We start from the raw sequence: 13,565 nt of genomic DNA on the forward strand, positions 1-13,565 counted from the left end.
GGGCTCATAATTCTTGATACATAATATTTAGTTGTGTGTGGATAAAGATGAATACTTAAAAAAATAATTAAACATGATAACACTTTTGCTAATGGTATTACATCATTGTTGAGTTTGAATGACAATTTTGGAATACAGAGTATTAAAAATATTCTTGGTGGAATCAAGACTTATACTACATATTAGCCTAAATATTTCAAAACATGTAATTAATTATTAATTGGATACCATTACCCAGTCATCCCCTTAAAAACCTAATAAAAACGCAACCAAAAATCATTTCTGAATTGACCGTCGGTAAGAACATAGAGTAACCTCTGCAATATCTAAACCATGGTTGCAAAATTTTCCACCAACACCAGATATTTCCTTGCCACGATTTACATGTCGTCAATCTCTAAATTCGACAATAGCAAGAAGCTGACTAAGCTAGACAATATATTTCCATAAAATCAAATAAAATCATCCACAAAATGACTACCACAAACCCACCAACACCATGTTTCTCGACTCTTTCATGCTCAACAAAATTCTCTCTCTCACCAGATCTTTCAAAAATCTTCCTACTAAAATTGTGACACAACACGAACTAATAATCTTCAATTTTTCACGATACATGACTCTTGATATCTAGCATCTGTGTTAATTGCTATGCAGTCCATAAAACTATATTTCGATGGCATGTCTATGTTATTTATGCCAAAACAACAATATCGGAATGTAAACAGATCTGAGAATAGTTGGTATTTTGTCTTTTGCTGCTATGTTTTTGTGAAGCATATCCATGTGTTAATAGGTTGAATCACTTAGATGTCGATCTGATATCTATTTCGATGTAAATCGGTTTTTTTTTTAATTTCGGTTCGGTTTGAATTTTGAACTAAATTCGGTTTTTTGGATTTGGTTCGGTTTTGGCAAAAAACCGAACCGAAGCCCGAATGCTCACCCCTAAGTGGACTCCATATTCCACTAATTCATTCCTACTCATATTTTATTATAAAACTAATATATAAAAATAGGACTCACAATCCACTAACCTTTTCAACTCACTTTCCATTACATTTCTTCAAATCCGTGTTGAGTCAAAGTGGGACAAATTTTGGGGGACGGAGGTAGTAATAGTGTTGCAAAGATTATTATCACTAAATTTTTCATGATAATAAAACAACAATTTTCAGCCTTAATTTAACGGGCCCTTGCCCATTGAACGAACCACACGAAAAATTTAACCAACAAATCAAATATCGGATTGAGCCATTAAATGCACTCTAAATGTCCTCATCTACCAATTCAAATTCCTTATTAAAGACCACCATTATATTCAAACGAAATACTACTACCGGTGGAAGTAGCCGGCGGTTATGACCGGTGGAAGTGTGCAAAGATCTAATTGATATCTAATTGATCTGAAGTGTTCATGTCCGTAAAACAATATTCCTTTATCAGAAATAAGTGAGCTGAAGTCCTTGGCGAAAATTATGTTAGGTTGATTGTTTCTAGATGTATTATGTTAGGTTGATTGTTTCTAGATGCATGTTGATACTATTGTTGTTTCTAGATGCATTCTGTAAAAAAATTCATTTTACCTTGAATTTGTAGAATTTACTGTGTTTTTTTAGTTCAGTTAGATCAGCATGAATTTCTCTAAATTCTCGTCCATTTTCATATTCTCTTCTATTTCTCTTTAGTTTGATGTTCTGTTCATTCATAACATAATTTGGGTTAATTTCGAACTGTTTATTGCAAATTGCAAATAGCATTCGAGATCAGTATGATTCTGTTTATTTGATGATTTTGTTTTTTTGAAATCAACAATATGAATATGTTTATTTGAGATTGGTAATCTGTTCATTTCCGCCCATTATGTGATCTGTAATGTATTAATCTGTTTATTTCTCGCCTAGTTTGAGATCAGTAATGTATGAATTGGTTGATTTCTCGCCCATTTTGAGATTAGTATTTTATGAATCTGTTTATTTTATTTGTGATTGGTATGAATTTGTTTATTTTATTTGAGTTTGGAATGAATCTGTTTATTTGAGATTGGTATAATCCGTTTATTCGTCCATTCTCGCTTTGTAGGGTTTGGGTATCCTAGGTTGGTCGTGCAGTGTCATGTGCCTAGGGTGGTGTCGCGGGTTTGGGTAACCTAACTCTTGTGAGGATGTTTGCGGCCAAGGGTTTGCCGAAGAATGACAATGGTGTGCCGAAGAAGGACAAGGGTGTGCAGAATGCGAAGCAGCCCAAGGCGAAGGAGGAACCGCCCAAGCTGTTCTACTTGTGCAACTTCCTAGATTGCATTTTAAAATCAACTGATAGTAGTGTGGTTTGTAGTCACTTTCGGCGTGTTCATGGCAAAAACGAGACAGTGTGTTGGGAGTGTGGCAACGGTGTTGATGACCATCATCCGTGCCGCACTTTCTTGTGTTCTTGCTCTTTAAAAAGAACCTTACCAACTATAGGGAGCCGGATAGGTTTGAATTTTTGGATTTCGGTTTTTCAGTTTTTCGGTTCGGTTCGGTTTGAATTCTGAACTAAATTCGGTTTTTTGGATTTGGTTCGGTTTTGGCAAAAAACCGAACCGAAACCCGAATGCTCACCCCTAAGTGGACTCCATATTCCACTAATTCATTCCTACTCATATTTTATTATAAAACTAATATATAAAAATAGGACTCACAATCCACTAACTTTTTCAACTCACTTTCCATTACATTTCTTCAAACCCGTGTTGAGTCAAAGTGGGACAAATTTTGGGGGACGGAGGTAGTAATAGTGTTGCAAAGATTATTATCACTAAATTTTTCATGATAATAAAACAACAATTTTCAGCCTTAATTTAACGGGCCCTTGCCCATTGAACGAACCACACGAAAAATTTAACCAACAAATCAAATATCGGATTGAGCCATTAAATGCACTCTAAATGTCCTCATCTACCAATTCAAATTCCTTATTAAAGACCACCATTATATTCAAACGAAATACTACTACCGGTGGAAGTAGCCGGCGGTTATGACCGGTGGAAGTGTGCAAAGATCTAATTGATATCTAATTGATCTGAAGTGTTCATGTCCGTAAAACAATATTCCTTTATCATAAATAAGTGAGCTGAAGTCCTTGGCGAAAAATTATGTTAGGTTGATTGTTTCTATATGTATTATGTTAGGTTGATTGTTTCTAGATGCATGTTGATACTATTGTTGTTTCTACATGCATTCTGTAAAAAAAAAATCATTTTACCTTGAATTTGTAGAATTTACTTTGTTTTTTTAGTTCAGTTAGATCAGCATGAATTTCTCTAAATTCTCGTCCATTTTCATATTCTCTTCTATTTCTCTTTAGTTTGATGTTCTGTTCATTCATAACATAATTTGGGTTAATTTCGAACTGTTTATTGCAAATTGCAAATAGCATTCGAAATCAGTATGATTCTGTTTATTTGATGATTTTGTTTTTTTTAGATCAACAATATGAATATGTTTATTTGAGATTGGTAATCTGTTCATTACCGCCTATTATGTGATCTGTAATGTATTAATCTGTTTATTTCTCGCCTAGTTTGAGATCATTAATGTATGAATTGGTTGATTTCTCGCCCATTTTGAGATTAGTATTTTATGAATCTGTTTATTTTATTTGAGATTGGTATGAATTTGTTTATTTTATTTGAGTTTGGAATGAATCTGTTTATTTGATATTGGTATAATCCGTTTATTCGTCCATTCTCGCTTTGTAGGGTTTGGGTATCCTAGGTTGGTCGTGCAGTGTCATGTGCCTAGGGTGGTGTCGCGGGGTTTGGGTAACCTAACTCTTGTGAGGATGTTTGCGGCCAAGGGTTTGCCGAAGAATGACAATGGTGTGCCGAAGAAGGACAAGGGTGTGCAGAATGCGAAGCAGCCCAAGGCGAAGGAGGAACCGCCCAAGCTGTTCTACTTGTGCAACTTCCTAGATTGCATTTTTAAATCAACTGACAGTAGTGTGGTTTGTAGTCACTTTCGGCGTGTTCATGGCAAAAACGAGACAGTGTGTTGGGAGTGTGGCAACGGTGTTGATGACCATCATCCGTGCCGCACTTTCTTGTGTTCTTGCTCTTTAAAAAGAACCTTACCAACTATAGGGAGCCGGATAGGTTTGAATTTTTGGATTTCGGTTTTTCAGTTTTTCGGTTCGGTTCGGTTTGAATTCTGAACTAAATTCGGTTTTTTGGATTTGGTTCGGTTTTGGCAAAAAACCGAACCGAAACCCGAATGCTAACCCTAAGTGGACTCCATATTCCACTAATTCATTCCTACTCATATTTTATTATAAACTAATATATAAAAATAGGACTCACAATCCATTAACTTTTTCAACTCACTTTCCATTACATTTCTTCAAACCCGTGTTGAGTCAAAGTGGGACAAATTTTGGGGACGGAGGTAGTAATAGTGTTGCAAAGATTATTATCACTAAATTTTTCATGATAATAAAACAACAATTTTCAGCCTTAATTTAACGGGGCCTTGCCCATTGAACGAACCACACGAAAAATTTAACCAACAAATCAAATATCGGATTGAGCCATTAAATGCACTCTAAATGTCCTCATCTACCAATTCAAATTCCTTATTAAAGACCACCATTATATTCAAACGAAATACTACTACCGGTGGAAGTAGCCGGCGGTTATGACCGGTGGAAGTGTGCAAATATCTAATTGATATCTAATTGATCTGAAGTGTTCATGTCCGTAAAACAATATTCCTTTATCAGAAATAAGTGAGCTGAAGTCCTTGGCGAAAAATTATGTTAGGTTGATTGTTTCTAGATGTATTATGTTAGGTTGATTGTTTCTAGATGCATGTTGATACTATTGTTGTTTCTAGGGACACGTCCCTACACATTCCTGCAGCCTGCCGGGTGGAGCCGTCTCCCAGAACCACCGAGTATGGTGAGGTCGGTGTGACCGGTAGCGCAAGCCGCTGGGCGCACTGCTCGGAGATGAAGCAGTAATTCGCCCCGCTATCGATCATTACCTTAACCCTGTGGGAGGCGATTTCCCCAAAGAGCTTCATCGTGTTTGCCGTGTCCAGCCCATTCAAAGACAACACCAACAGTTGCGGCTCCGCCTCGGGTTCCATCACTTCCTCTTCGTCGGGTCGGAGTCCGCGACTGAATCCTCATTGTCTTCGCAAATCATGACGTTGAGAGTCCTCGGTGGGCATCGGTGGGCTGGCCCAAACTTCAAGCCGCACTTGACACAGGTCCCTGCCGCGATATGCCGTCTATATTCCTCCGGAGACACATTCCGAAAGCGTTGGGAGACTGGTTTCGACGAGGCTGTCGAGTACGAGGGGTTCGGAGAATACCCCTTCGTGGCTGAGCGATTGGAGTGGCTCTGGTAGGCGTGCGTCTGGACCGTGGGTTGAGAGGGTGCAGGCCGCGGAGGTCGGGACGATGCCATGATGTCGAGATCTAGGGCCATTTCGACCGCATCCTCATAGGTCGTGATTTTGGCGGCCTTCATTTGCAGACGCACCTCCGGGCGGAGCGCAGCCATGAAAAAGCCCAAATATTGTTGGGGCGAAATGTCCGGTACTTGCGCGAGACGCGCCTCAAACGTCGCTACAAACTCAGCCAACGATCCAGTGTGTCTGACTGCCGCGAAAGCTTCATACTCGTTCAAGGCCCCGGTGCCTCCGAAGCGTTTCATCAACTCTCTTGCGAACCGAGCCCATGGCAGATCCGGGACTCGAAGTCGCAGCAATTGGTACCAAGGGAGGGCCGGCCGTGCTAGCGCCACCATTGCCAAGCCCACCCGATCCTCAGGAGCGGTTCCTGCGATCAAAAAGTATTGCTCAGCCCGCGCCAGCCAAGCGAGGGCCTCTGAGCCGTCAAACGTGGGCATGGGCGTCCCCGACGAGCCTCTTGCGGCCGAAACTTTTGAGGCGTGATTCGCTGAAGTCGATCCATCGTCGGGGTTGGTTGCGTCCTTGAGTTTCAGCGATGCGAAGCCCTCGCGCATCTCATGAAGCATGGCTGCCATCTGCTCTTCCGTGTTGCGAAACTGAGCATTTAGCTCCTTCACAGCGGCGTCCAGCGAGAGGCTGGTCTGAAGCAATTCGCCCGTCGTCTTCTCCAGTTCATCCAGTCTCGTATCCGTCCTAGAACTCACCATTGTTCACCGCACCAATTGATAGGAGTGAAAGACGAGGGGAGGGGAAGGAAGCACGAGTTGTGCACCGAATTGTAATAGTAAAGGGGTGAGGCTATTAATGAAAGGAATCGATCACTTGTATTGCAAGACAATTTATGAGAACCCTCCTCCGCAGAGGCCTACGACTCACGTCGTCCAAAGTACAATGATCTTTCCCAGATAAAATGAACTTCCTAAATACATTTATTTATACCAATCATACTCAACTAAAAAGCATAAATCTAGGAGCTGCATGAAGGTCGGGCAGCGGTTGAACTGCTGCAGATTCGCAAGGCTGACTTCTTCAACATCCTCAAACCCCTGCGCCGGTTTCCCCTTCTTCCTCGCCGCCTCCAACCTCTTTCCCCTTTTTGCGGCGTGTGTATACTTTCCATCCTCCGTGGTTGCTGACCGTATCACCGGCCTAGTTTTTACACAATCAAAGGCAAGCCAACAATGCATAGCCCAGGCATATTTATACATCATATTCTACACTTGAAGCTTAAGTATCTCATTTTTGCATACTCTCAACCAAAATGATAACACATCACTAGGAAGTCTTTCAAACCAGATCTGCAGAGGTTTAATCTGGCAATATTTGAAAAGCTATAAACATAACATAAAGAAATTTCCAGATATTCCCAGTAACACGCTCTACCAACAGATCATAAGATAAAATTGTTGAGCCAGATAAGTCAGCAAAAGAATATTCTAAACACCCATGTCAGAAACAGAATATGTAAAATTAGATGCAAGGGTTGACTTAGTTAAACAAAATGAATACAGCACTTCCGTATGTCTCCAATAGGAGAACCAAGTGAGAGTAATAAATCGCCAACCTCCCATCATAAACAAGAGTAAGCAAAAGCAGCTCCCCAGATTTAGAGGAGAACACAGCAACATCATTAGTTAACCATGTCGCAGTGGCGGCAACAAGCTCCGTAGTAAATCCAGACCTAGGCATCTCTTGACTGAAAGAGGAGTGCATATACATTAGAAATAATGCAACTTCTTAGCAATAAAGGCTAGGTGGAGATATCAAACATTCTAATCAAAGTTATTAACAGTAAGTACTATGTTTACAAATATCACCTTTAAAACCAGCAAACCTATATGTACAATAAGTAGTTTTTTCAGGAACGGGACGGAAGAACAATGTATAACCTATCCTAAAAGGTGGCACCGTGCTTTGTGATGCACTTATTCCTAATGTAAATCATTATAAGAGGCAAAGTCAGCAATGAACCAATAGTTAGTCTAATAATACATGCACGGTCTAACTTAAAAAACTAGTAGATTATATTGAATGGTAATACATCCTTCTCCACATATTATAGAGAAAAGAAGGGGCAGAAAGAAATAGTGAAACAGAAATTTCACCTTCCATCTGCGGGAACAGCAAAATTGTTCAACCCCAAGTGACATGAAGCAGACTGACCAATTAAGCATCATCAGATATAGAGCAGGACAAAAAGGATGGAAAAGCAGGTGATACCGAAGATGCAATGCCAAAAAGAGCAAACCTGGCTATGATAATGAATTGTATTCGCACCAATTACAAGAACTCCACCAATAGGTGAAGGAACTGCAAGAAGCTTGTATGCATCATGAGGGAGATTCTGAAAATCATATAGAAAAATATAGTAATTAGTTCAGATTAACATTGGTTGGATATTAGAGGGTGGTTAGCTTTAAGCTAGTGTACAAACTCCAACGTTCTTCCTTTGTAATCTATCAATGCCTAAGACAGGTACAAATAGAAGATAACTGAGGCATCATAATGAAGGCTTTCTCAACGATGGATGTAGGTCATAAAGTAAACCTCTAGCACCACAAAAATATGCTATATTAACATTAGCACGTAGAGAAAAAATATTCCTAAGACATGACATGATAAGCTCTTAATATAGTTGGAACAATTACATGAGACCCTATAAGTAAAATAAGAGGATCAAATTTTAAAACACTGACCATGGCTGACCATATGAGCGGATGCTGCTTTAATGTTGTATTGACGCTGAGTGCTGAAACCATACAAGTGTGATGTTTCCAAGCAACCCGACCCGCCCATGTAAGCTCATGTTCATGAAGAATTACCACAACAGGCTCAATATAACCTGAAAAATAGCTTTTAATCATTCAAAAAAGGAGTTGCTGTGAATTGGCTGAGGTTCATAATGAAATGAAGTTGCTGAGAAAAGATATACGAACAGATCACAAATTAGTTGCCTGAATCTTAGAGAAATATAATCAGGATAGTAAGGACCTAAAAGCAAAAACAAAAGATTAAATAAAACCACTGATTAGACCAAGCAATGGCTACAAGTAAGACTTCTTTCACAGCAAATCAGAAGAGTCCTCTTATTAGAGACCTTTGGTGTACCCAAAAAAATTATGAAGTTGAATTGAGAATTTAATCATTTATTATAAATTGATTACCACTTAGTTGCTGGCGGTCAAGAGTGTCTCACTGAGTTGGAGTTGTCTATAACTGCACTCTCACTTAATTTAATCCACAACCACATTAAATTATAACTTATAAATTTTAACTGAAGAAGGTCAAAATCTGGTAACTACAACCTTAAAGCATAAAACAGATTTTTCCTTTATCACTAGCATCAAATTATCCAAATTAGAGAAGATTTTGACAATTCCACCTACTCAGAGGAAAATATACAGAAAAGATCTATGTCGTAGACTTCCCAAACTAGTTTTTTTGCCATGTAACCAATAAGCTCAACTTAAACTTGAGATAAAAGGAGCGGCAATGATGAGAAAGTCAATAGAACCAAACAAGTAATAGTCAGTCTCTGCCTTTTAGAAAACGACACTTGATAGAATTGAATAATGCAGTCATTTTAGAAATCAAAGCTATCAAACCAAGCATATATTGGGAAACCTATAACTTGGAAAGATAAAGATCAGATTAGCACCCAATTAAAAATACAGAACAGAAAAAAAAAATCATCATAAGCCCTTTTCAAAATCAGCAATTAAACATCGGCAGTTACAAGAAAGGAAATTTGTGTGCTGTAGCCCATAAGAAAGTGCTGATTCTCAATCTGGTTCTGGTGCATGCTTTTTATTGACTATTCTGAAGTATACAATCAAAACTTTCCACAGAAGTATGGGTAAGGAAATTACAATGATTAGGAAATCTATAGCGACAAAAAAGCACACACAAATATTTGAGAATATATACTTAGCCATATTGGATTTTCTGAACCACCCTTTATTAAAAAGGGATGCCAAAAAAAAACAAATCAGAATCCTTACCATGGATGAGAATACTTACCATGGATGAAGATGAAATCTTTAACATGCTTCATATCAAGATCTTGTAAGCCACAAATATACGATGATTCAATTCGAGATGCAGCAGCTGCCCTGAAAGTACTGTCCTCTGCAGGTGCAGTTAAACCAGTGCTAGCCTAACATCACGTTTCACAATTGAATTTACAATTAAAAAAAATGATATAAGCAGTTACTACTTGAAAGCAGCATGATCCACATGGCTCAAACATTCATCATCCTCAACATTCGAAATAGTTCATGATACAATATGGAGTAAATATCTAGTAGTAGCAATAGAAATATATATCGTGTTCCTAGTAATCAAAATATTCATATCAAAAGAACTGTAACAGAGTAAAGATAGATCAGTTACAAAACCTCAGCTGCTTTGAGGACTATCATTTGTAATCCATATGCAAGCACCGCAGCACACCTCCCCAATGGATCAACTTTCACTAGTGGGCCTCTTGGGAAAAATTCTCTGCCTCTTCTCAAGTGAACCCAATCAGAACCCTCAAAACAATGCATGGAACTGAAAGAGAAGAAGTAAAAGTATCTATAAGTAAATTACCACCAAACAGCATTCTCATGATAGTTCGTGTCGAGGCATACTAGTAACAACAGACATTCATTCTATTTGCAACTTACAATCAGAAATTACTCTCCACAGCTTCAGATTTGTTATGTAGGCAGTTTGAGTTCACAAGTTCATGTTGAAGAAATATAGCAACATATATAAATAAAAATAAATCAAAGACCTATTTTTCCTGTCACAAATAATGTAAAGAGCTACTTATATATGCATATGACTATATGAGTGCCACCAATAGCACCATAGAACGCGTTGTGGTCCTTCAACGTGTGGGAAAGGAATTTGCAATAATAAGGTTACATCACACCTGGTTCGTAGCCCATATATTGATTCATCAAACTCCAAAACTGATATTTTTGCATCTCGAAAAGTCAATATAATAGAGTCTCTCCTCTTTCCACCATCAGTAGCTCCATTTGGTAACACCCCCAATGACTCCACATTACCATGCAACCTACACGGCATTAAACAAAATCGAATTAGCATCTGAAATAACAAATAATACTGTTTTTCCATTGTAACAAATTACTTGAGGAAACTGACACTCATTCTTAAAAATTGTGGGTGCAACAAAAAAATCATTGCTAATATTAACAAAATTTACTCCAGTAGATAGCTACATATTAATCCGAATTCCAAAACTAGGTTAAAATACTGAGTATGATAATGATGATGATGTTATGTAAGCTCAACCACAACCCCACTACTTTCTTAATACAATCTTAAACAATGTGAAAGACAATAAGTAATAGAACACAAAATAAGTAATCATGATGGTGCATTTGTTGCATTTGATGAATTTAGCTTCATATTAAGACTCTATCATGCAGAGTGGGAGAGCTAGTAACATTGTTGGAAACAAAAATTTCGTAATTTTACCTACGAACATTCAAACATTTCCAACAAATTTCAACTAATTACTCCAATCATCAATTTGAACACATATAATATTAACTAATTAAAAACAAAGTATAGCTATGCAAGCCATCAAACCAAGCTGAAAACTAAAATCAAGAGGACAATTTCTCAATACAACATGCCCTGCAATACAGTATTTTCCTGGAGCATCCTCCTAGCCAAAAAGTGCGACAAAGCTTTTCAACATTGCACAGCTGAATTATTTACGACAAAGAAAAGGCATAATTCAAGTAAATACTAGATATAGGAAAAGAAGAAACCTATAATGGCAAACGAGCTCAAGTGAGGCACCGGAAATGCCAGCTAAGACGGCTCCACCACCCTTGGGCTCGGCAGCAGCTTTGTGAGCTAAGGACGGAGAAGCCTCTTCCTGAATTCTTACAATGTAAACTTCAAGAACGTTGGCGGCAGCAGTAATGAGGTTGGGAACCGCTAAAAAAAATTAATTAATTAAATGTAAATTTAAAAGAGAGAAAGAATAAAATATTGATTAGAATAGAACAATTTAAAATATCTAATACAAACAAAACAACCACACTTTAATGACATACTAAAACACCATCAATACAAATTAATTAGTGACAATTTATATTCAACAAAATAAAAGTTCACAAGAAAAAAAATATCAAAAAGAATGAATATACATAAATGAGAATAAATTCACGTGATAACAACAAAAAAATAGTTCATAAATTTTAAAAATTGTCCTTGTAAATGACATTAACACTAAAATCACAAGTGTTATCAACATTATTATTACAAGCTAAAATCTTCCAATATTTAGGGCTCATAATTCTTGATACATAAATATTTAGTTGTGTGTGGATAAAGATGAATACTTAAAAAAAATAATTAAACATGATAACCAATTGATCTTCACTTTTGCTAATGGTATTACATCATTGTTGAGTTTGAATGACAATTTTGGAATACAGAGTATTAAAAATATTCTTGGTGGAATCAAGACTTATACTACATATTAGCCTAAATATTTCAAAACATGTATATTAATTATTAATTGGATACCATTACCCAGTCATCCCCTTAAAAACCTAATAAAAACGCAACCAAAAATCATTTCTGAATTGACCGTCGGTAAGAACATAGAGTAACCTCTGCAATATCTAAACCATGGTTGCAAAATTTTCCACCAACACCAGATATTTCCTTGCCACGATTTACATGTCGTCAATCTCTAAATTCGACAATAGCAAGAAGCTGACTAAGCTAGACAATATATTTCCATAAAATCAAATAAAATCATCCACAAACTGACTACCACAAACCCACCAACACCATGTTTCTCGACTCTTTCATGCTCAACAAAATTCTCTCTCTCACCAGATCTTTCAAAAATCTTCCTACTAAAATTGTGACACAACACGAACTAATAATCTTCAATTTTTCACGATACATGACTCTTGATATCTAGCATCTGTGTTAATTGCTATGCAGTCCATAAAACTATATTTCGATGGCATGTCTATGTTATTTATGCCAAAACAACAATATTGGAATGTAAACAGATCTGAGAATAGTTGGTATTTTGTCTTTTGCTGCTATGTTTTTGTGAAGCATATCCATGTGTTAATAGGTTGAATCACTTAGATGTCGATCTGATATCTATTTCGATGTAAATCGGTTTTTTTTTTAATTTCGGTTCGGTCTGAATTTTGAACTAAATTCGGTTTTTTGGGTTTTGTTCGGTTTTGGCAAAAAACCGAACCGAAACCCGAATGCTCACCCTTAAGTGGACTCCATATTCCACTAATTCATTCCTACTCATATTTTATTATAAAACTAATATATAAAATAGGACTCACAATCCACTAACCTTTTCTACTCACTTTCCATTACATTTCTTCAAATCCGTGTTGAGTCAAAGTGGGACAAATTTTGGGGACGGAGGTAGTAATAGTGTTGCAAAGATTATTATCACTAAATTTTTCATGATAATAAAACAACAATTTTCAGCCTTAATTTAACGGGCCCTTGCCCATTGAACGAACCACACGAAAAATTTAACCAACAAATCAAATATCGGATTGAGCCATTAAATGCACTCTAAATGTCTCATCTACCAATTCAAATTCCTTATTAAAGACCACCATTATATTCAAACGAAATACTACTACCGGTGGAAGTAGCCGGCGGTTATGACCGGTGGAAGTGTGCAAAGATCTAATTGATATCTAATTGATCTGAAGTGTTCATGTCCGTAAAACAATATTCCTTTATCAGAAATAAGTGAGCTGAAGTCCTTGGCGAAAAATTATGTTAGGTTGATTGTTTCTAGATGTATTATGTTAGGTTGATTGTTTCTAGATGCAGGTTGATACTATTGTTGTTTCTAGATGTATTCTGTAAAAAAAATTCATTTTACCTTGAATTTGTAGAATTTACTGTGTTTTTTAGTTCAGTTAGATCAGCATGAATTTCTCTAAATTCTCGTCCATTTTCAGTCTGAAAGTGAAGGGTATTCTCTTCTATTTCTCTTTAGTTTGATGTTCTGTCCATTTTACCTTGAATTTGTAGAATTTACTGTGTTTTTTGTATTGGTAATCTGTTCATTCTCGCCCATTA

The 13,565-nt window shown here is 37.1% G+C and overlaps 1 protein-coding gene across 1 annotated transcript; it reads right to left on the reverse strand.

The window, feature by feature from the left end:
- Nucleotides 1-6,603: 6,603 nt before the first annotated feature.
- LOC121790577 (cleavage and polyadenylation specificity factor subunit 1-like) lies at nucleotides 6,604-12,836 on the reverse strand. The gene is made up of 9 exons (XM_042188767.1): nucleotides 12,830-12,836; nucleotides 11,243-11,414; nucleotides 10,372-10,518; nucleotides 9,851-10,004; nucleotides 9,474-9,609; nucleotides 8,150-8,295; nucleotides 7,702-7,797; nucleotides 7,559-7,611; nucleotides 6,604-7,149 (listed from the first exon to the last, which is right to left on the reverse strand). Exons 1-9 carry the CDS (start codon nucleotides 12,834-12,836, stop codon nucleotides 6,942-6,944), a joined length of 1,119 nt encoding a protein of 372 aa, XP_042044701.1. The 3' UTR covers nucleotides 6,604-6,941.
- Between the last annotated feature and the right edge of the window lie 729 nt (nucleotides 12,837-13,565).

Source organism: Salvia splendens, unplaced genomic scaffold (genome assembly GCF_004379255.2).
Source record: "Salvia splendens isolate huo1 unplaced genomic scaffold, SspV2 ctg553, whole genome shotgun sequence".
NCBI classification, from domain to species: Eukaryota; Viridiplantae; Streptophyta; class Magnoliopsida; order Lamiales; family Lamiaceae; genus Salvia; species Salvia splendens.